The following is a 20345-nucleotide window of genomic DNA, read 5'->3' as shown; positions in this document are numbered from 1 at the left end:
ATTTTGGTAACACCCTCTGTGTATCGTATGAAAGGGTACATGGTACGATACGTGTTACAGAGAGACTATAATCAAGGATTCGTGTTTAAATATAAATTTCGAATAAAGATTGAAAGATAAGCAACCGTCCATCACCTTCAAACAAAAATTAGAACAAGTAACAATTTAATTATTTTATCTAATAACTTAAGAGTACATCGCCCTCCCCCGCATATTGTACAGCTTGAAAAAAATTAAAAATACAGAAACGAAGTAAAGACATTGAAGAACGCGTTATCGATTAAACGAAACGCTTTCACAATCTCTCGCAGGAATTCGACATAGAAATGACGAAGGTCGGTGGTAGTCTGGGTTTCACTTTGAGGAAAGCGGACAGCAGCGCGCTGGGTCATTACGTGAGGGCATTAGTGAGGGAACCGGCATTAAGCGACGGCCGAATTCGACCCGGGGACAAAATAGTCGCCGTGGACGGTGCTCCATTGTCGCCCATGAGCCACGAAGAGGCTGTCCAATTGCTGCGACAATGTGGCCCAACCGTGAGACTCCGGCTATACAGGGATCTGGCGCAGACCCCTGTCTCCGCTCTTTCGCCGACCGAGCCCGATCACCCTCTCCGTCCACCGCGAACAAGTTTGAGGTAAACTTTTCCCTGTAATTAAGCTTCCTTTCGCGATCGAACAGAAAAACAAATCACCGGCTGCATAATTCCTGGCGAAGCCCGTACGATCGGAACTTTCAAATTGCTGGAACTCACGCCTGATTTAGTGATCTGGTTTTCCTCCATCCCCAGTTTCTGGACGCGTGGCATACAGCATAAGTATTGCAAAGGAGTTTCAAGTGCTTCATTTCCATTCTTCGTGTTTCTAAGAAGAATTGATATTGAAAGTTTTAATGGTATTTTAAAACTGAGAAACATAATCTTGAACGATGGTGAAATTTCGATATATATTTTCACAGGCAAGAGGCTGTGGATATGCTCTGCGATCTAGCGGTTCGGAAGCTGTCGCCAGGTACATCGAGCGGCTCGAGCTGCAAGCAGTCACCTGGTGCATCCTGCAATTCCCCGAGAAGACTGCGTCGTCTTGCCACGCGTACGCCAACCGAAAACGATCAAGGTACTTTAGCATCCAGTTTGCATCGTTTCATCTTAGGCCGAACGCACACGGGCGCAACCGATTTGAAATTAGTGTCGGAAACCGTTTGCGCTCTTTGTTTTACCTACTCCACTATCTTTGTTTTACCTAGATCCACGGTCGGATGCAACTAGTTTCAGAGTGGTTTGAAACTGATCAGTTGCGCCCGTATGCGATCGGCCTTAGAACCCCGCGTCTAAACAGATTTAACCCTTCGCGGTCGCCCGGGGTCAAAATAACCCCAAGCGGAACTTTAACGTAAAATTACTACAAGTTATTAATTTTATCAAAATATATTAAAAATTGGCAAAGTTATGATTTTTTTTTATAGTAAAAAAAATGTTTCTTTTTTACGCATTGCCTCCTTGCTGATTCTTTTTCGCCACTTTGAAAATTTGATAAAAATTGTTTGCCATGATATTCTCATTCTGAAAGGTTCGAACTAATATCCTGAATTTTTATGAGTCTTTCGAAACGATACTGGCAACGCGACGTTCGTTTAAACATGGTTGGGGTCATTGGGACCCCCTTTGACCGTCGGCGTCATTTCCAGAACGTGTGACCTCGGAGGGTTAAGGACATCATTTGACGAGTAATAATTTAATTACAACAACAGTTGACCTGTCATTGTAGACTTTATGACGGTGACCCCCGCAGGGAAACCTGTACGAGAAGAAAAGTCCTCGGCACACACATTTTTACCTATACAGGCGCTTTCGCTGCGGGGGTTACCGTCATAAAGTCTACAATGACGGTCAACTATTGTTGCGGTTGTCCATTGTGTCTATCAGCGAGCGGATCACCCTGTACAAGGATAGAATTAAATGAAATTATTTGAATAAAATTATCGTAAAAGCGCGTGTAATCATAACATGTGTGGCTGCTGCATGATGGTCGTCCGTGGTTGCAGAAGGTCTGGACAAGCATTCGAGCGTGCAGACGACCTCAACGGCCAGCCAGGCGGAGACATCCGATTCCGACCAGTGCTCGATCAGAACGCAGATAACGAATTCCCAACCAAACACACCTGGAACCGACATAATCGATCCGCCGCCGCTCTACGACGTTTGCGATTCGAGCGATTCCTCCAAGGCACCGACGCGACCGAGTTTCCTCGACTTGTCGGCACCCCAGGGGAAGCCTCATTTTCAGTTCTGCAGCCTAGACTCCGATCTCGAGTATCCCGGAGGTGACGGGATCGTCGCCGAAGACGAGCTGAACAAGACAACGGGGAACGATTACGTGAGAAGGGGAGCGAACGGATTGTCCAGCGACGAGCACGACAACGATCTACCCTCCGAGCCAGCTTCGATGCCACCGGTGCTCTCCTCGACGAGTACCTCAAGCACTGCTGCATTCAGTTATAAGAACCCGGCTTATCAGAGCGCCAATCCAGCTTGCGGAGCCGGTATCGACGCCGCAGCGAAAAATAAGACTACCCATTCCAGCGATCAGGATATACCAGGTTATTAGAATTCTTATTCGCGCGAAATTTAATGCGATGCTTGACAGATTCGTGATATCAAATTGAGGGAACGATAGTTTCAGGGCTTCTTCGGTAACAGATTATTAACGAAGGGCTTTTCTATCCGTGGATCTCACGTTTCTACTACCATGGAGTTCTACTTTTATTAACATACAATTCAAAATCTTTATAATCGTAAATTACCTATAATTCCTACTGTTTTTGTTCGATCCACGTGAAGCTATTAGCTATTCCTTTAAATCGTTCCATTTAGCTATTCCGTTTTCAAAAATGTTTAGAAACCGCTGGTCTAAACCGCAGACTGTGGACATTTCAAACTAGGGCGGAGACTAGTTAAATAATTTACTGTTCGAATAGTTTATGGGCATTCAAATGCTACAAATAGACTTCGAATATTTGAATAATCATACAGTTCTTTGCTCAAAAATAGGCACTAGTTGGAAACTTTTCTGATAACGATAGTGAAAGCATTAAAAAAGAAAATTGAAAATTAAAAAGGAGAAATCTCAACAATTTTGCTTCTGTTAGTGCTTGAAAGCATTATCAGTAGTCTGATTTACTTTATATCAACTGCATTATCTTCCTTCAATCTCGGTTCATATCGACTAATCGCAGTAGAATAATCAGTAGTGGCTAGTATATGATATTATTTTTTCTGCTGAAAGTGACGTTGCATTCGCGCTAACACTGTTCAAAATATTTTGCGTAGAAGTAGATTTTCCATCATCCTTCTCTCTAATGGTAGAAGAATGTTTGCTTGAATAATTTATTTCAATTATTTACCATTTGAATAAACGCCAGTTGAGCTTAGAGTAATAATTTCTGACGTCTCGTATTGAAAACTCAAATTCCCTCATTTACAACAATTAATCGAAATAAAATATTCATTATATCGAGTAACAATTTTTAACCCATATGTATTTTGAGTAACTTCTATTCGAATCTATTAATAACACCGTATGAATCTTTTTCCTGGCACATATTCTACAATAAATAATACTTTAGTAAAATTACAGCTTAATGTCATCACAGGCAAAGAGTGATAGTCATTTTTAAAAATAAATCATATAATATTAGAGATTCTATCGGAACAAAACTTGCATGTATTTTATGCATGGAATAGAAAATTAAATGGATGATTTAACAAACGTTCGACATATACGGTACTTCATTATCTTATCTTTCAGCAGCACGTAAGCGTGCAATATCTTACTATTACGTCAAGTCCAGTCACCTTGATTCCACGCTAACTCAATTATATTAGTTTCAAATCAACTGTTCGCTGAGCAATTGTTGAATACTTTTCTCCCGCATCGATACGCAGTAAATCCTTTACTCTAGTCCTCCACGTTATACGAACGTCTTTTGACATTTTATTTCGGTTGTACGAAATTGTGAAAGTAGAAAGTGAACACTGGTGCAGGGTTGTCAACGTAGTTACTTATTACTTTGTGAACGTAACTCTGATGGATTTGTTTATTTTTAACTACCTATCGTGCCATCGAGCAAAACAATTTATTGTGGTAACTTAATACACGGTTCAGATGTAATTCTATCGAATCAGAGGTAGGCAAAGTTTTGATTTAAATAAAAATCAAAAGTAAGTTCGAAAGCGTTAACGAAAAAACGACCTAATTGAATATTCGCTCCAGCCTGGCGGGATGATTCGAGTTTAGCGATAGACTAATGTAAAATTGATTTCGCGGATTGTGATTTCGTTTTCCGTCGCGCAGGAAAAATCTTGGGAACGGAGGATCCCGCTGGCAGCAAGGGTTTGCTGAAGTGGAAGGGCGTGATGTTCGCCCCGGACGATGGAATAGATAAATCTGAAAACGAAGAGGAGGTCGGAAAAGACACCACGGATTCAGCTGTCGCGAGCGAAGAACTTGAACAAGGAACCGAGGTACAATTTTCTTTAGCGATATCTCCTTTACTTTTGTAGCTAAACATCGACGTATCCAATCTCTTGATATCAAATTCGATCTCTTGAGCGCAGAAATGGCAACCAGAAATTTTTATATTTTGAGCGTACTTCTAAATTGCAATTAATATTTTTGTTAAAGGTGTTCATGGTGGAGCTGACACGTGGATGGAATAGCCGACTAGGTTTCAGCTTACAACCGGAAGGAAATCATACAGTTATATCAGTGGTCCATCCTGACAGTGTTGCTGCCAAAGATGGAAGGCTTAAACAAGGAGATGTGCTTATGATGGTACAATAATTCATGAATTTCACTCCCAATAAATCTCCCGTTCTAATAATATTGAAAAGTAACGATATTCGTAAACGATTTGAATTTCCTGATGCTTCTACTAAAAATTATTCGATAGGATATGTAAACCAATCTATTAAATTGATTGTTCATTCATTTTTCTTCTATCTCAGGTGAACGACGAAAGCGTGAAAGATATGTCGACAGCCGATATCATCGATCTGTTACGTAAAATACGAGGATCCATCGGTATCACCGTGATGAGACGAAGTAAACGAGATAATGTAACGTGACGCTAGTCAGGCATATAATGGAAGAACCAAATAAACGAAGAAAAAACTTCAGCGTTCATCTCGATGACGCGTTTATCATTTACAAAGGTGGAACATCGATTCACGAACGAGATGGTGCAAAGAGGATTCTTCAAACTTCGTTTCGTTAACGTCTCGAAACATTGATTTATGAACATAGACGAATCCTTTCAGAATTGTTCGATCGCGATGAAACCTTCGCCACAAATTGATCTGTAAATACAATCAATGAAAATCGAAGCCTTAGACGCGATGCGGTGACTTAATTAATTGTACAGCGTTTCCCACGAGCCGCCACTTTGTTTAGCAATAATAGAGATGATATAAAACAACTATAAGATAGAAGATCCGTGTAGATCTTCGTTGAATACATTTTCGATACATTCGAATCTTTCATGAAAATTTGCGTGTACGGCTTTTCTTTCGCCGAATACTAATCCAGTGTGAAAATATAAAAGTTGAAATGTAGAGAGTTACCGATGAAGAAGTCTTCTTATTATTTGGCTTTCGTATCTTGCAGCTATTTTTCTAAAACGTCTATTATTTCTAAAAATAGACGAGGAGCATTGGGACACCCTGTACTTTCAAGACCGTCGTTTATGCGAGTACGGTACACGTATGAACGAAACGCAGCTTGTATAATTAGCGCGTAATTAATCGAGTGGAATATGAAGTTGCATCCATCGCGACACTCAAACAATTTTTAATCTAATAATTAATTATATATTTCCAAAACTATTGTTGACGTCTTAGACGAATTAATGTTTAATATGGTTTAAAGACTATCTTTCGAAAGCGAACCGGTTAGAGTTCGTTTATGGTAATAAGACTGCTTTAAAGGGTAGAGAAACGCGAAGGCAAAATGGAAGAAAGACTCGGTTGCCATGTAGATGTTTATTCGATCAATGTAAAAATATCACGCGAGTCCTTCTTTATGCGTGATTCTATAGTAACTTTAGATGCCTATATTCGAGTACACGAGAGTACCCAGCGGTTGCAAAGTAGGATAATATTTTTATAAATCTTCTCACTTGAAAAGAAAAAACTTTTACGGGATTTGAAACCATAACAAAATGTATTCGTTATTGAAAAAAGATCATATATTTCTATATACGTTACGCGAATATCGTGGAAGGAATATTGAAATGTTTTATGGGCCAATTTTGATCGAATGTATGGCAAAATAAAATTCTTTGGTAGACGTTGAATTATTAAAGTTAGAAAAAATGAATTCGTAGAGGACGATTGGGTATCGTTGCGTACCAAATGAATATTTAAAAAAAAAGAAATATATATAAAAACGAAAAAAAGCTTTTCCACGAATTCATAGAAAACGATAATTAATTATGAAAATCTTGTTATTCGAGTTGAAGTTTAACGTGTTACTCACAATTTCAATTGAACGATTGATATTCAAGGTTTCGAATCCTACATCCTAGAAAAACGTACTTATTGACTCTGTTAATTACGTCTCCACGAGTCGATAATTGTTATCTGAAAATAATTCTACTTGAAGTTTTCTTGAATCTCAATGTTTTGCAATGCGACTCATCGTGATAATGAGATCGTCGATGGAAAAGAATTGTATTATAGAAATGATACGACTAATAGCAAAGGATTCCTTCGATCGTGAGAATTTCTTCACTCAGTGTTTAGCAATTTATAAATATTCTTAAGAGAAACGTAACCAGTATTCCTTATAATTAATCAGCGAGTTCGAGTAGCAATCATTTTAAGTGCAATAAAATAAAATAAAAATGCGTTGGACTCGGTAATCAAAGAGTTAATCAAAATGCTACGGAAAGTACGCGAAAAAAGTATGTTACTGTTATTACATCGCTGAACCACCGTGTTTATGTAAATAATTGTAAGATAGTTTTCTTTTTTTTTTTTTTTTTTTAACATTACGTTCCCAAAGTTTAAAAGAGACAAAACGTAACGCGAACATATCGTTGCGAAACATACTGCATACCTATACGTGTTCTTTACCAGAGATTGGTGAAACCTTTATTCAGGTAACAATTTTGAATAATGAATAGAAAATTAAATAACTCATCATTTGTTATTCGTAGAATAATAATTCGCATTTGAATTATTGAATGAAACGTTTCACAATAAACAAATGCAATCTTAACTTTTCGATCGATTAGACGTTATGTGTTGTTCGATTGAAATTCTGTCCAACTCTATTTCTATAAACAGAAAAAAAACCGATCTAAACTTGCTTGCAGTATATTTGAGAGTGTAGTTAAACGTTGTGTGACTACCTCGCGCGATGCCATACCATACAGCAGTGGTTCTTAAACTTCTTATGCGTAAACCCTATCGTTGAAAGCTTAAATATTATTTGATAAAAGAATAAATTAACCGATAATATAGCACAAAATATCGCCAATAAATGTAAAAATCTGATAAACTTACTCGAAGATGACGAAACATATTTTTTAAAATAAATTTATTTTTGGAATATAATCGTTAAGGAATAGAACAGAATTATATCTGAAATATATAAATATAATAATGTAAAAGATATCTTGCACGTGGCAATTTTACAATAAGATTGCGACAAAAAATTACGTGAAATACTTGCTTAATACTATGTAGTCTGTCCATTGGGTTATGTTATGTGAATATTTTTTTTTTTTTTTTTAAATTATGTACACAATAACGAGAAATATTTAATATTTTAAATAGTAAAGCTGTTATCGAGTTCAACATTTATCAATAGAAATTTCTAAGAAGAAAACGAGATAATCTTTGAAAGTACTTAAATTTTCCGGTTTCGCTAAGAATAGTTTCAGAAACACTGCCAAATATAAATTACACTTAACTTTAGAGAAATATATAATTGTTAGCGCAAAACAATTACAGCTTAGAGAATCTCATTCCTATAACAGTGTTGCACTTATATTTATTCACAGAAGAGTATGTATATATATATATATACTCCTATAAATAATAAAGTATATACATACTCTTCTATATCATCTATATATACATATATATAGTAGTACATACATAAATTGAAATATAATAAATCTCTATCATAAGATTGCAATAGAATATTTAAAGTGAAGTTGAAATAAAGTGTTTCATGAATGTGATAGTTGTTCGATTAGAATGTTAGAAGCCTTAAAAGTTCTATTACCTAAAAAAAAATTATATTTGAACTTATATGCACGCCAGTGCATATGCGTGTGTGTGTTTATGTGTGGGTGTGTGTGTGTACATAAGAAAATTCGAATATAATTTATATATACACATGTACATGAGTTTAAATGTATAAATGATACCAAAGTGTATAAGTAATAAAATGCAAAACAAAGACATATTTTACGATTAAACAATGTCAAAAACAACTATTTTAATGTTAACTTAGGCTTCTTATATTATTGTTAATAGTTATACATACATGAGATGTAAGTTTGCGTTTATTATCATTTTACCATTGTTTATCCTTGTCTGATCAAAATACTATACCATACTCAATAAAATTTGGTGTCTTTGATAAACAGTTTTATGCTTATTTTACTACAAACTGATGAAAATTTATTAGAACTATTCAAGAAATAGAAGAGTTTAAGTCGTTATGTAGAACAACTGAACAAAAATTTGATGCATACTTCCCACGTCCTATTAAAGAAGATTCATACATGCCAGGACTTACGATTTCAAAAAGTTGCTTCCAAAATTGATCGTGATGCATTAACATTTCAGGTCAAATCCTAATCCTACAAAGATGTTCCTGCAATTAATAGATTCTGTAGCGTTTTTTAGTGAAAGTAAAGAGTTTAATTTTGTTTGCCAAGTTGAATTCCACTACAACACAAGTGAAATTCGAAACAGGTTAAGATCTATAAATATGGAACGAAGCAACAATTCAAAATTAATATGTATCTTCTCAGCCTTCTTTGTTTAAACTCTTGAACTATCACATTTTATCTTGTAATTCTCGCGATTTTCGCTGAAATGCATAGCCATCTAGCGGTGAGAAGGTGGAACTAATTTGCGGAGTTTGGTCAGCGCCTCTATCGGGAAAACGCTCAAGTTTGTCCTCGAATAGTTTCTATTTCTACGGTAGATGGCGCCATTCACATATTTCGTTGCATTCGCCATCTAGCTTCAAGAATAGAAACTAACTTTACTACAAACTTGAACGTTTTCCCACCGATGCCGCCACTAGTAGGTTAAATCACTCGACATCTAGCGACAACAATGAGAACTGTCGTCTTTAAGCCAATTAATCAAATCAAAAAACAAAAAATATTGTTTATCAACACGCCTTACGCTAAATGTTAGCATTAGTTTAAATTATTTTAAGATCAAAATCTAAATTCAACTCTCTCTTAGCACGGGCGAAGACGTGCCGGGGCCTGCTAGCAGTTTATAATAAATATACTATTTCTTGAAATGTAGCGTGCCTGTTTGTGATTTTTTTCGATCAATCGAAGGAAGATTTACTTCATGATAGGACAATGAATTCACGCAAGGCACTGTAACATAATGTCAGATGTATTTTGAAAATCATATTCACTTCTTCGAGAACTGTCTCAAATACATATTTTCGAAATATCAACGAAGTCTCTAAATTAAAGAAGTATCCAAAAGAACTAAAATTACGTGTATATGCAATATTGATTATAATCTATGTGGATTTCTGCGAAAAAAAAAAGAAGAAAGTAAAACGTAAAAGTAAAGGAAAACCATCGTATTTACTTTTATGTAATGCATCGTTCACACTATTACATTATTTACAATTGGCAGACGGAAGTGGCACTTAAACAGATTGGAATTGGTCCAAGGGTTCGTATTTTTTTTTTTTTATTCCTTATGATTAGTTGATATCGTTAGTCCTCTTAATGGCGTGGTCTTCGATAGACGATATTATTCGCCATGCTTTCAATCTTTTACCCTTTCGTTTATTTAACAGAAGTCGGTACCGATCCATCGTCGCGGAGGATCCAAAAAGAAACGCGGATTAACGCAACGGTCGTGACAATCGTCTTTGCGAACGTGACGCACGTGGACCAAAGGTGATCAACCGCACGCAAAATGATTGTCGAAACCATCGATGACGATAGTAAATGTTGCGCTAACCAGTACGAAAGAAAACCATTAGAATAATAATTACACTTACTTGTCGACAATCATCGACCACCAACAATCCTTAAATTGCGACAGTGTACTCGCGTCGATAAATTTATTCACTCTAAAACACAGCAAAGAATTCCTGATATGTAGATGATCAAACCAGATCAACGATTTAATTTTACACAGAGTGTGGTCGAATATGTATGCGAATCGCATATGTAGTAAACAAAGTGTCGCAACATGGTGATTTCAACGCGGCTAAAAATATAGCAATTGTGTAATAATAAATATCTTTCATGCGATAACAGTAATTCCCCTCTCAACCTCCCGAATCGTTCGCGTTTTCTCAATTGAACAGAGGTCTGAATCTCCTGATGAAGGACGATGGACTTGGTCCACGTTTACACATACACCGTGCCACGACAGCGTTATCCTTAATTTTCCCCTTGATCGCAATTCATGCTTCGCTCAAACGTGAATTCACGGACGATTTGAACGTAGCATGGCTGTAGCTAAGTAACGTATACTATTTGTTCGTTCATCGGCTAGCGAAACATGGCAACCGTCGATGTCGTACAAAAACAACAATTCTTATCGTCGTATCGTCGAGCCTCTGATCGGAGCGTTCGTTCCGGACGAACAGCGTTGGTTAGGCATATGTGAAACAAGTCAGAGCAACAACAACGCACATTCGCGCAGCAACAGTCCACGGAGTCTCTGTACACTTTCTTGCGTTTACCGGCTCTCTTTTCGTTCGAGTTTTCACGCTTGCTTTGGATGCGGCGCGGCCGCTGCGGGCTCCGACCGGAAGCACGACAAGAGGAAACCGGTGTACATGGCGAACAGGACGGTAATGGCGATCAACATGTACATGTAGATGTTCAGTTCCGGTTGACGGTACCTGTTCTTGCGTAGCCACTCGAGCACGTCTTGTTCCTTGTGCATGTCGCCTTTAATCGGGAAAGAGAGGAACGTTTATCATTTCACGACTAACTTTCGTATGAACGAAACGAGATTTGAATTAACAAGTTCATTTCTAGAGGAATCTCACCTCGATAGATACTGGGGAATCTCTTGCGAAAGTAAACGATGGCAGGAAGTTTGGTGACGCCCCATTTTCTGGCGTATCTCGGGTCGGCCATCTTCACGAACGTGATGTCCAAGTTGTCCGTCTCTCCGTCGATGTTCTCCAACTTCTCGTGCACTTCCTCGCTCTCTTTGTTGTCATGTTCATCTGAAAAGTGTTCGATCATGGTATTCCTGACCTGGTTCTCAAACCATGGGACTAACGATTAAAACAACGAGATGGTTATTTACAAAAGAAGACAGATAGGAATTCGTTTTCGTCCAGTAGCTTGTCCAGCATCTTTCTGTTGACCTCCTCGATCTCGTTTTTGATCTCGAAGACGTCCTGGGAAGTCAACCACTGGAGGATCTTGTCCTCCTGCGTTAGATCGCCATCGTAGATTAGCGGCGTCTTTTTACGGAAATAAACGAGCGACGGGATGTTATGAATTTCGTATTTCTCGGCAGCCTCGGTGCTGCACACCTTGACGAAATCGATACCGAATAAGTCCGCTTCGCCATCGATCTTTTCCAGAGCCTCCATGATGTCGTCGCACTCGGGGCAGTCTTCGTCGTCTGTGCGATGCATATGAAATCGCAATACATGGTTCGTTTATTTTAAGGGCAGTTGATCGATTAAAACTTACAGAAGAAAACTGCCAGGAACGGCGATTCGTCGAGAAGTCTTTCCAACATCCTCTCGTTAACGGATTCTATCTCGTCCGCCAGTTCTCGATTGTCGTCGTCGATCAACCACTCGAGAACCGACTGTTCATTTTGTAGATCACCTGTGCAACGATAACAAATTATTAAACGTCGAGGACTTGACTGTCGGTCGACGAGCGAAAATTAGAAACCTTCGAACAAAAGTGGATTGCCATTTCGGAAATAGACGAGGGCTGGAAACGTTTTGATCGAATAACGTTTCGCCAGCTGGGGATCCTGAATCTTCACCAGGTGAATGCCGAACACGTCGCACTCGTCGTCGATTTTCTCTAATCCTTCCAAAATTTCATCGCATATGTGACAATTTTGCTTGTCTACGATACAACAAAATAATTCGATTTTTCTCCGTACGCATTGGGACAAGTGGCTACTATAAACAAAGGTCAAGAGGTCTTACAAAAGTAAACCGCGAGGTATTGAGTGTCTTCGACCGACGATTCCAGCATCACTCTGGTTATTAGTTCGATTCGATCCTCGGTTTTCTGTGTGATTAGCCATTGCAGAACTTCCTCCTCCACTGATAAGTCTCCTGTACAGAGAAACACGTTCCGGCAAGTTTGGCAAGTAAGATGGCAAGTAGCGACGTGAAAATCATGACGAACCTTCAAACACGTTGGGCACTTGTTTCTCGAAATACACTAACACGGGAAAGTCGGTGACTCCATAATCTTCTGCTACCTTGTAGTCCTAATTAAAAGAGGACGATGTAAAAGAACCTCGTCGTTGTTTCACTGGAATCACTGGCTACTTACTTGGGTTTTAACGAACGTGATGCCGTGCCTGTCGCAGTCGTCGTCGATGTTCTCCAGCTCTTCCAAAATTCCCATGCACTGGCCGCAGTCTTCGACGTCTAAAGAGAAACTATATCGTCATAAGATCCACGAATGTATAGGAAAGGTGTCTACTTAAAGGGCAGAGCAGTCTATTAGGTAGGGGAGACGAACTGTATCGGGCTTTGGTGTTCAGGTTCACAGACGATGATCTACGAAAGCTGCTGAAACTGGGCAGGGTCTAATTCTATCGAAAAACGATTGTACATTTTACTTAAAACAAATTCGTCGCTTTCAGTTTATGGACGTGTACGCTAAATCTATTCAAACACAGACAAACGAAAAGCACGTTGCTCAGCGGGGTGTCTAGGGCGCTATGGTTCTGCTTCTTGATTCTATGGTTTTCTCTGTGCATGCTCTCTAATCGTGCAGGTACACCTGTGTGGAAGTGTAATTGTGTGTACAATTGTAGGAGAAAAATAATTTCCATCGTTTCGCGGCTCGACCTGCAAAAATGGATTTTCACAAAAACGGTGAAAAATCGTTGCGTGACAAGGGTGAAAGAGAGGTCCAATGGATCTTCGTGAAAATAATATGGACCTCTCTCTCGTCGACAAAAATATTTTTGACTGGAACAGGAATGTACAACAAAAGTATCGTCGAAAAATATCTATGTCGAATTTCGCGTGGCATATATATGTGAGTGATTGCTCGTGTTCTGTGTGTGTGCGCACACGGAGATGCTGGATGAACTATCTGTAACATAATCTAGAGTATCGGCGAAGAGTAAAAACCGGGTTTGCAAATCAATTTCTTTCTGTGTTCACGTGTACCATCGAGTTCCTCCACCGGGTCGTGTTCGACGATCCTGCGTTCCTTGTGGCGGCCCTGCTTGCGCTGATATTTTGCCTCACACAAGTCGCAAAGCGTTCTGTTCCCTGCGGCATTAGCAGACAACGTGTACAGCCCCGGACGTGCGGACGTGACAGAGAGTAAGATAGTGGGCCAATAGCAACTGATCACGAATAGACGTGTATTGCAACGTGACAGAACAAAACAGAACGAGACAAGTACATAATTCGGTTAATCATTGCGACACATCAAGCTCGACGAGAAAGCGCAAGACGAAACGACACTTTTCGCGCGAGTATATATACAACAGTTTTGGTCTCGTACGAGAATTCGCGTAGTCGTTGCTCGACATCGTTGCTTCCAGAGCAGGAATTAATCTACGCAAACGTGTTGCTGGCTGTGGTCAGCAGTTACTTTTTCTCGCAATCATCGAAAAGTAATTGGCAGAGAACGAGAGACAGAGAGAGAGAGAGAAAGAGAGAGTAGCGTGAAAGGATTGGGAGGAGAAGGAGGGAAGAGGTCTTGAATTTTCGAATATATACATGGTCAGTGACGAAAGTTTACGTGCACGTATCGAATGAGTGTATGTAAACGTTTAATCGAAAAATCATTCGAAGGAAAAATGATATTATACACGCGAAGTGTTTTGACAAAGTACGATGAATGGAAGAGAGATTGTATCGTAAAAAGTATGAAAAAAGAGGAAATATATTGCCACGCAACAGGCTAGTGATACATTCCTGCTTGGCAGCTGGCCGCGGCTGAAGGACTGTCAGACTTACAGAAGTATACCGCCAACGATTCCGATTCTCTTATCAAATTCAGAAGATCCTCTCCATCCAGATCCTCGATTTTGTCTCCGGAGGGATCCTTCTGCGTCATCAGCCACTGGAGGATTTGTTCTTCATCGTACAGATCACCTTCGATCGACAACGAGAGGTATCGATTAGAATGGAATCGCGATTAAAACGGCGAACTCGTCCTAATCAATTGTAGTACCTGCGTAAATGACCGGCTCCTTCGAGGACATCTTAAAGAACAATATGGCCGGCAAGGCGAAGACACCGTACTGCTTGGACAATTGCTTGTCGTCGATTTTCACGAACTTAATTCCCGCTCCATCGGCCTCGTCGTCGATGTGCTCGATCTCTGTCAGTACTCTGCCACACTGTTTGCAGTCGTTGCTGTCTAAACATACGCGCGCCACCGCATTCGATGCGCTCGAAAGTCTTATTTCTTTATAATACAATAGTCTTTCGTAAATCTTTCTGAAATTGTTTACTCTAAAAGCCAGCCTGCGCTCGTAAACGGTGTTAACTGCGTTTCAAGCTCTGATCGTTAGAACAGTTTAACTTTTAAAATAAAACATTCAAAGGTTACATTTAGAGGTTTTCTACGTCGATAATCCTAAAGTCTCGAATCGGAATCGATACTCACAGAAGAACACAGCCAGATAATCAGTGGTCTGTCGTATCTTCTGGAACATCTTCTTATTGATACGCTCGATGTGATCGGTGAGCTCCATGTTCTCGGGATTGGTTAGCCAATCGAGAATTTCCTCCTCGTCGTCGATGTCCCCGTCGTAGTTGATGTTTTTGCCTTTGCGGAAGTACGTGATGCCCGGCGGATTTCGGAATCCGTACTTCTTCGCCATCAGTCGATCCTTCATCCTAACGATCTTTATGCCGTACTCGGCAGCCTCGTCGTCGATCAGCTCGACGTGCCTGAGCACTCTGGGACTCTCTGGATCTTCCTCCTTGTCTACGAGACCGAGATATTCCCATTCGTTTCGAACTGACTCGCTACGAACCCCTTAAGTGTCCATTCGTCTACTTTACGTACCACATAGGGGAGGCTAATGATACATCGCATGCTGGAACGAGTTTGGACGCGAGTACACGATCGTAAAACAAAATCGCTTGGCCACTTAAGGGGCGCATTTGCCTTCCAAGTATGACAATTTACGGTTACAGAAGAATTAGTGCGATGCACGACTAAGCTCTAATGGAACTAGCTTCGATTTCTCGACAGCTCGCGATTCTTTGTTAGTGGATCCATGAATCTTTATTACGATCTTGTTTGAACGTATTCCTAATCGTGTTAAGTTCTATATTACGTCGTACTTACCCTCAACGAACGAATTCGAAATAGAGTTAATTTTCGCGTTATGTTTCCGACGTTGAAATTAATAATATCTTACAGAAAACGACAGCCAGGAACTCTTTCGTCTCGATATACTTGGCGAGGGTGTCACGATCGATCTCTTCGATGCTCTCGTCCGTTTTCTGCTTCACCATCCAATCGAGCACTTCGTTCTCGTCGAGCAGATTACCTAAGTTATCGTAAGGTTGCTCGAATGTAGTGGGATTATTTTTTAAACCATTCCTCTTTCGGTTAGTTACGAAATATCCTCGAGAAAGGTTTTTTTTTAACGATCTGGAATGGCTATTCGTTTCGATTCAACCTAAATCCTGGAGATTTCTGGATGCTGAAAGGAACTTACCTCGCTGCAACTCGCGCGACAACTCGAGTCGGAAGAAGCAAACTAGAACTGTGTATGGAATCTAGGTCGTTCGCGTGAGATTCAAGAATCGAGTTTAGCAAGAAAGATGAAAGATGTAGCGTAGAAGGATGTCGAAACTTTCTCACGAGTTTGACCGTGTAACCCTAGTGACTGTGTCGTTAAAATGTAGGCAATGTTCGACGACAAATACCAAAGCACATTTCTAAAAAGCTTTCGATTACCTTCACCCAGGGTCTAACGATCTAATCGATACGTCACGATAACAGGCTAAAACTCGTATTACTGGATTTGTTCAATGGAGCGTGATCTTCTTCGTCGAACTCTGCACGAGTTTGGAAAAATGACAGGCGGTACGAGGGAATTACTCTACGTCTACCATTAGCAGTAACGGGCGAAGCAAATACAAAGGATACTAGTTGGTACTAGGAAACATATTTATTATCGAGTTTATTATCGTACATGGTGCTCTTATGCGATTAACGAGGACGCCGTTCGGCGGCTTATGTCGGCAGAGTAGTGCGCAAACGTTCACGAGCATTAAACAATTCATGCCTGATAATCGTGATCACAGACGCAGTGCGATAATTAAATTACTCTTTCTTTCTTTTTTTTTTGTTATCCACAAAATTTTTAAAAAGTTACCTCGAAAATTTTTTCGGTAGATTTCCGTTCTCAAGGTCTTCGCGTTATTCTCGGATGCCTGTCAACGACAACGGTTCAAATTCATGGTTCGTATGCAATCAGTTGAATTAATTATCGCGCCTAGAAATCAGTGACCGTGACACGAGTACAGTGTTCACACGAAATTACTTCGTGTCAGCGTAGTTTGTACAGATTATCGGCATATTCAGTTGATGAAACGTGGTAGCGTGTACAGAAATCAACGAATAAAATACTCGTAGAAATAAATAAATAAATAAATAAATAAATAAATAAATAACGGTTGAGCATTTCTTGTATTTTCTCTTTCTCGTCGGGTCCGCGTGAACCGTTCGGTAAAAGATAAAAAGAACAAGATTTTTTCGACCTTCTTTTTTTGGGGGATTTTTCTTGTTTTAGTGCTGGCTCGTGCGGCCCAGTAAGCGATAAAAGCGATTAGTGGTAGCGGGCGTGACAAGAAACGCACGTGTTCCTCGACGTGTTAATGTTGAGGAATTGAGTGTATGTTTATGTCGCTGCCACGATAAAAGTAGCACTAAGAAATGACAGCGTTGCGTGCATAGATGAGAATGTTGTGTTTCATGTTCGCGAGAGATCAATCGTTTTCTATATAATCGAAAGCGTCGTATACTTTGTTCGTGACGAGTCAAATCTTTCGTAGGAAAGCAAGCTTGAGTTTGATTCTCTGAAAGAATATTAGGAAACATCCGTCATCCGTGCAACAGGGTTGCGACTACACACCTACTTTGCTCGTGCTGAACTTGACATAAACATACTCTGAGAGATCTGCAGATTGATTAAGGAATTATAGATAATAATCCCTTCGCTTTAACCCTGGATTTCGACACGCGACGCGTTGTCAATATTTTACACGAACTCCTAGACCGCTCAGCCGCAGGTCGACGGAGTCGTCGTCGCGTTCCAGGGTCGAAGCTATCAATTGAAAATAAAGTAAATTCTTCGTAAACGTCGCTACAACCTATACCGCGTAAGCTAAGTAGAACACCACAAAACGATCGGCAACAGCGAATGGCTACTTCTTCCTGTCATTGTCAGCGAGCGTTGGCTTCTCGAAAATGTCCATCCCGTGGAAGTTCTCCGCGCGCGTTACCGGTGAAATGCAATGGAACGGCGGTATCGTGTCGTCGCGACGTTTCACGACGAAACGTCGACGATCCACAAGTATGAATCGTTGAACAATTTCTGACCGTCGACGCGAACCGCGTCGCCTGTGTTCGCGTGCACGTTACTCGAGCGTCGAGGACAGACAGATCTGTTCGTTGCAAGAAATGCATTCGGGATCGACTATATTTTAAACCGGGAATAGTTTTCAGTCAGTCATGCTCGACTTTCGAACGTGACGCGCGACGATGACGTTTGCTCATGGTCGCAGAACTGTTCGGCTCGCGTTTTATAGAAACACTAAGATGAATTCGGTAACTATCTCGAACGATGTTATTCGAAGGACGTTTAATTCTTAGAAAAGAAAAAAAAAAATAAGATTGCTATTACAGAAACGTTAAATGTTGTGGGGAAAGGGGGCGCATGATTCTCGATGATCCGCGTTGTTCGTGGTGAACGACGAGATTTAGTTTCGCGAACGATGATCGGTGGAGGAGAAAGATGATTATGCGTCGATGACGATAATGTTGATGCTTCGATGACGAAGATGACGATAAATGACGATGACACGATGACTTCAGGAACAAGATCGTTCGACGAACGAAACATTTACAAATTTCTCAGTTCAGTTCTTTGCTCTCGATAGGCAGGTGGACTCGTCGATTGATTTCTGCCTCGACTTGTCGTATTTTTCGCTTCCTCTAGGCTTCGATTCATCGGTTTCTTTGTTCTCCCGTTTCGTCCTTCGTCTCTGGCATGCATCTCCTTGATTTTTAGACTTTCATGATGTACGGGAGCCCGGCCACAACTGCAACAGGCCACAACCCCGACCCAACTCTCAGTGAGAGGTAGAAAAATTGTATCTTCACGATCCTTTCTCATCGTGATATTGTTTTTTTTTTTTTTTTTTTTTTTGTTTAGATCGTTAGTTACATTCTTCGCTTCCACGATACGTTTAGATTTATCTTTCTTCAGAGCCGAAGTATAGTTCGGCGTATCGCGCCGTGTGACGTTAATTATTACGGATTCGATCGACGATTACAAGGCTCTTGGATAGACACACACATTGTAGCGGGAATTGGGAGGGGAATCGGTCGGACATCGCGATGGAGCTATAATGTTTTTTCGACTGTACGAAATCTGAGCTCACTTGAATTCGAGATTGTCGATGAAAAGTATTATCGAATAAAAATATATCCAAGTTAAGGCATTTCGATGAACGCAATCGTTTGCGATTATAGCTCCGTCGAGTCGTTTAACATTTACGTATATCCGGCGCGAACGCTCGATAACATTCACAATGATCGATCGAACGTGTTAAAAGTTAGACTCTCGCGAAACTGTTATTAATCCCGACGATTCCGAGGAATTCGAGGACCCAGCCACCGGCTTCCATAGCACGTGTCTTGGATCGTCTTGCTCATCCAGAACTTGCGGCTGGTGATTTTCTTCATGGACCGCGCGAGACACCTGTATTCGAGATACGAAGACGATTCGTCAGCCGGCCGAGTTTTCATTCATCTTTTGTCCAGCCCCTCTTGACATCGGGTGTCACTGGCACTACGACTAACCTTCTACGTCCTCCCTAACGGTGCCGATTAAATCACTGCCCACCACGTCGCGTGAACACGCTGCCTGGACATGGATTTCTCAGCTCAGACGTCCTGGCTATGTTATCCTCTCTCAACATTGTTACAACACACGTGCTCGTCATACAGATTTAATTTCCGATCTCAGAATGTCCTTCGACTGTCACCTATCCTCCGTCGTGTTCAGCCGATCGATTCGTAGTCCGTGGTGGCGCGTGGGCAGTGATTTAACCCCGCAATTACCACAGCCAGTTGAGATATTTACCGGTTCCGAAGAATCCCTTCTTAGCCTTCTGGTCGCCGCCGGTTTTGCTAACTCCCGTTGATACCGTCGCGGTCTTTCTGCTGTCCTTCGCCGTGAGCTTGTTTATCGGCTTCAGGGCCGGCAATCCCAGCTTGTCCGACCTCTCAGCACCGTGTGCTTTGCCCTTGTCCTTGCCCGGACTGATTTTGGTGGCCTTGGCGATTTTGGTGCCGTGGGCGACCTTGGCAGGACAGCACTGGTAGGGCTCATAGGAGGGAATCTTGGGTTTCGCGCTTTTACCTCCCATGCCGATGTAGAAACAGCCGTCGCCTGCAGTAAGCAAATATACAACGAGTCAGATACAGAGAGATTCAGACAGATTGATAGAGAGAAACTTGAAATCAGAATTGGCTAGTCTACGGCTGATCGATTTGTCTCTTCACGAGTCAACGGGGGTGGGGTGGGGTGATCCGAAGTAAAGTGAAATCAATATGAAGAGAGATTGAGAGATTGAGAGAGAGAGAGAGAGAGAGAGAGAGAGAGAGAGAGAGAGAGAGAG

General features: G+C 40.7%; 3 protein-coding genes across 8 annotated transcripts in view; 1 reads left to right on the top strand and 2 right to left on the bottom strand.

The window, feature by feature from the left end:
- LOC128889644 (uncharacterized) overlaps positions 1-7874 on the top strand; it is a 142923-nt gene extending 135049 nt beyond the window's left edge. Inside the window, exons 7-12 of one of the 2 annotated variants that reach the window (XM_054147410.1) lie at positions 312-637; positions 958-1115; positions 2047-2598; positions 4353-4522; positions 4683-4832; positions 5006-7874. In XM_054147410.1, coding sequence (XP_054003385.1) covers positions 312-637; positions 958-1115; positions 2047-2598; positions 4353-4522; positions 4683-4832; positions 5006-5125 — 1476 coding nt within the window. In that variant the 3' untranslated portion in view covers positions 5126-7874. Of the gene's footprint in view, positions 1-311; positions 638-957; positions 1116-2043; positions 2599-4352; positions 4523-4682; positions 4833-5005 lie in introns of both variants that reach the window. The other variant, XM_054147409.1, reaches the window with a different exon arrangement.
- A 1763-nt stretch (positions 7875-9637) lies between these two features.
- LOC128889677 (uncharacterized) overlaps positions 9638-20345 on the bottom strand; it is a 29989-nt gene continuing 19281 nt past the window's right edge. For 2 of the 4 annotated variants that reach the window (XM_054147520.1, XM_054147521.1), the window contains 13 exons: positions 15848-15979; positions 15085-15408; positions 14647-14835; positions 14430-14567; positions 13629-13733; positions 12778-12875; positions 12628-12712; positions 12423-12554; positions 12157-12339; positions 11947-12087; positions 11552-11875; positions 11286-11468; positions 9638-11184 (listed from right to left, as the gene is read on the bottom strand). In XM_054147520.1, the coding sequence (XP_054003495.1) occupies positions 10997-11184; positions 11286-11468; positions 11552-11875; positions 11947-12087; positions 12157-12339; positions 12423-12554; positions 12628-12712; positions 12778-12875; positions 13629-13733; positions 14430-14567; positions 14647-14835; positions 15085-15408; positions 15848-15979 (2222 nt within the window). In that variant the 3' untranslated portion in view covers positions 9638-10996. Of the gene's footprint in view, positions 11185-11285; positions 11469-11551; positions 11876-11946; positions 12088-12156; positions 12340-12422; positions 12555-12627; positions 12713-12777; positions 12878-13628; positions 13734-14389; positions 14568-14646; positions 14836-15084; positions 15409-15847; positions 15980-20345 lie in introns of all 4 variants that reach the window. The other 2 variants (XM_054147522.1, XM_054147523.1) reach the window with 2 other exon arrangements.
- The window catches only part of LOC128889682 (uncharacterized), a 5168-nt gene continuing 1404 nt past the window's right edge, over positions 16582-20345 (bottom strand). For both annotated transcript variants that reach the window (XM_054147532.1, XM_054147531.1), the window contains exons 2-3: positions 19808-20116; positions 16582-18761 (exon numbers count right to left, since the gene is read on the bottom strand). In XM_054147532.1, the coding sequence (XP_054003507.1) occupies positions 18727-18761; positions 19808-20093 (321 nt within the window). In that variant the 5' untranslated portion in view covers positions 20094-20116 and the 3' untranslated portion in view covers positions 16582-18726. The remainder of the gene's footprint in view (positions 18762-19807; positions 20117-20345) is intronic.

Source organism: Hylaeus anthracinus, unplaced genomic scaffold (assembly GCF_026225885.1).
Source record: "Hylaeus anthracinus isolate JK02 unplaced genomic scaffold, UHH_iyHylAnth1.0_haploid 11997, whole genome shotgun sequence".
Taxonomy (NCBI): Eukaryota; Metazoa; Arthropoda; class Insecta; order Hymenoptera; family Colletidae; genus Hylaeus; species Hylaeus anthracinus.
This window is presented reverse-complemented; position numbering and strand designations above follow the sequence as displayed.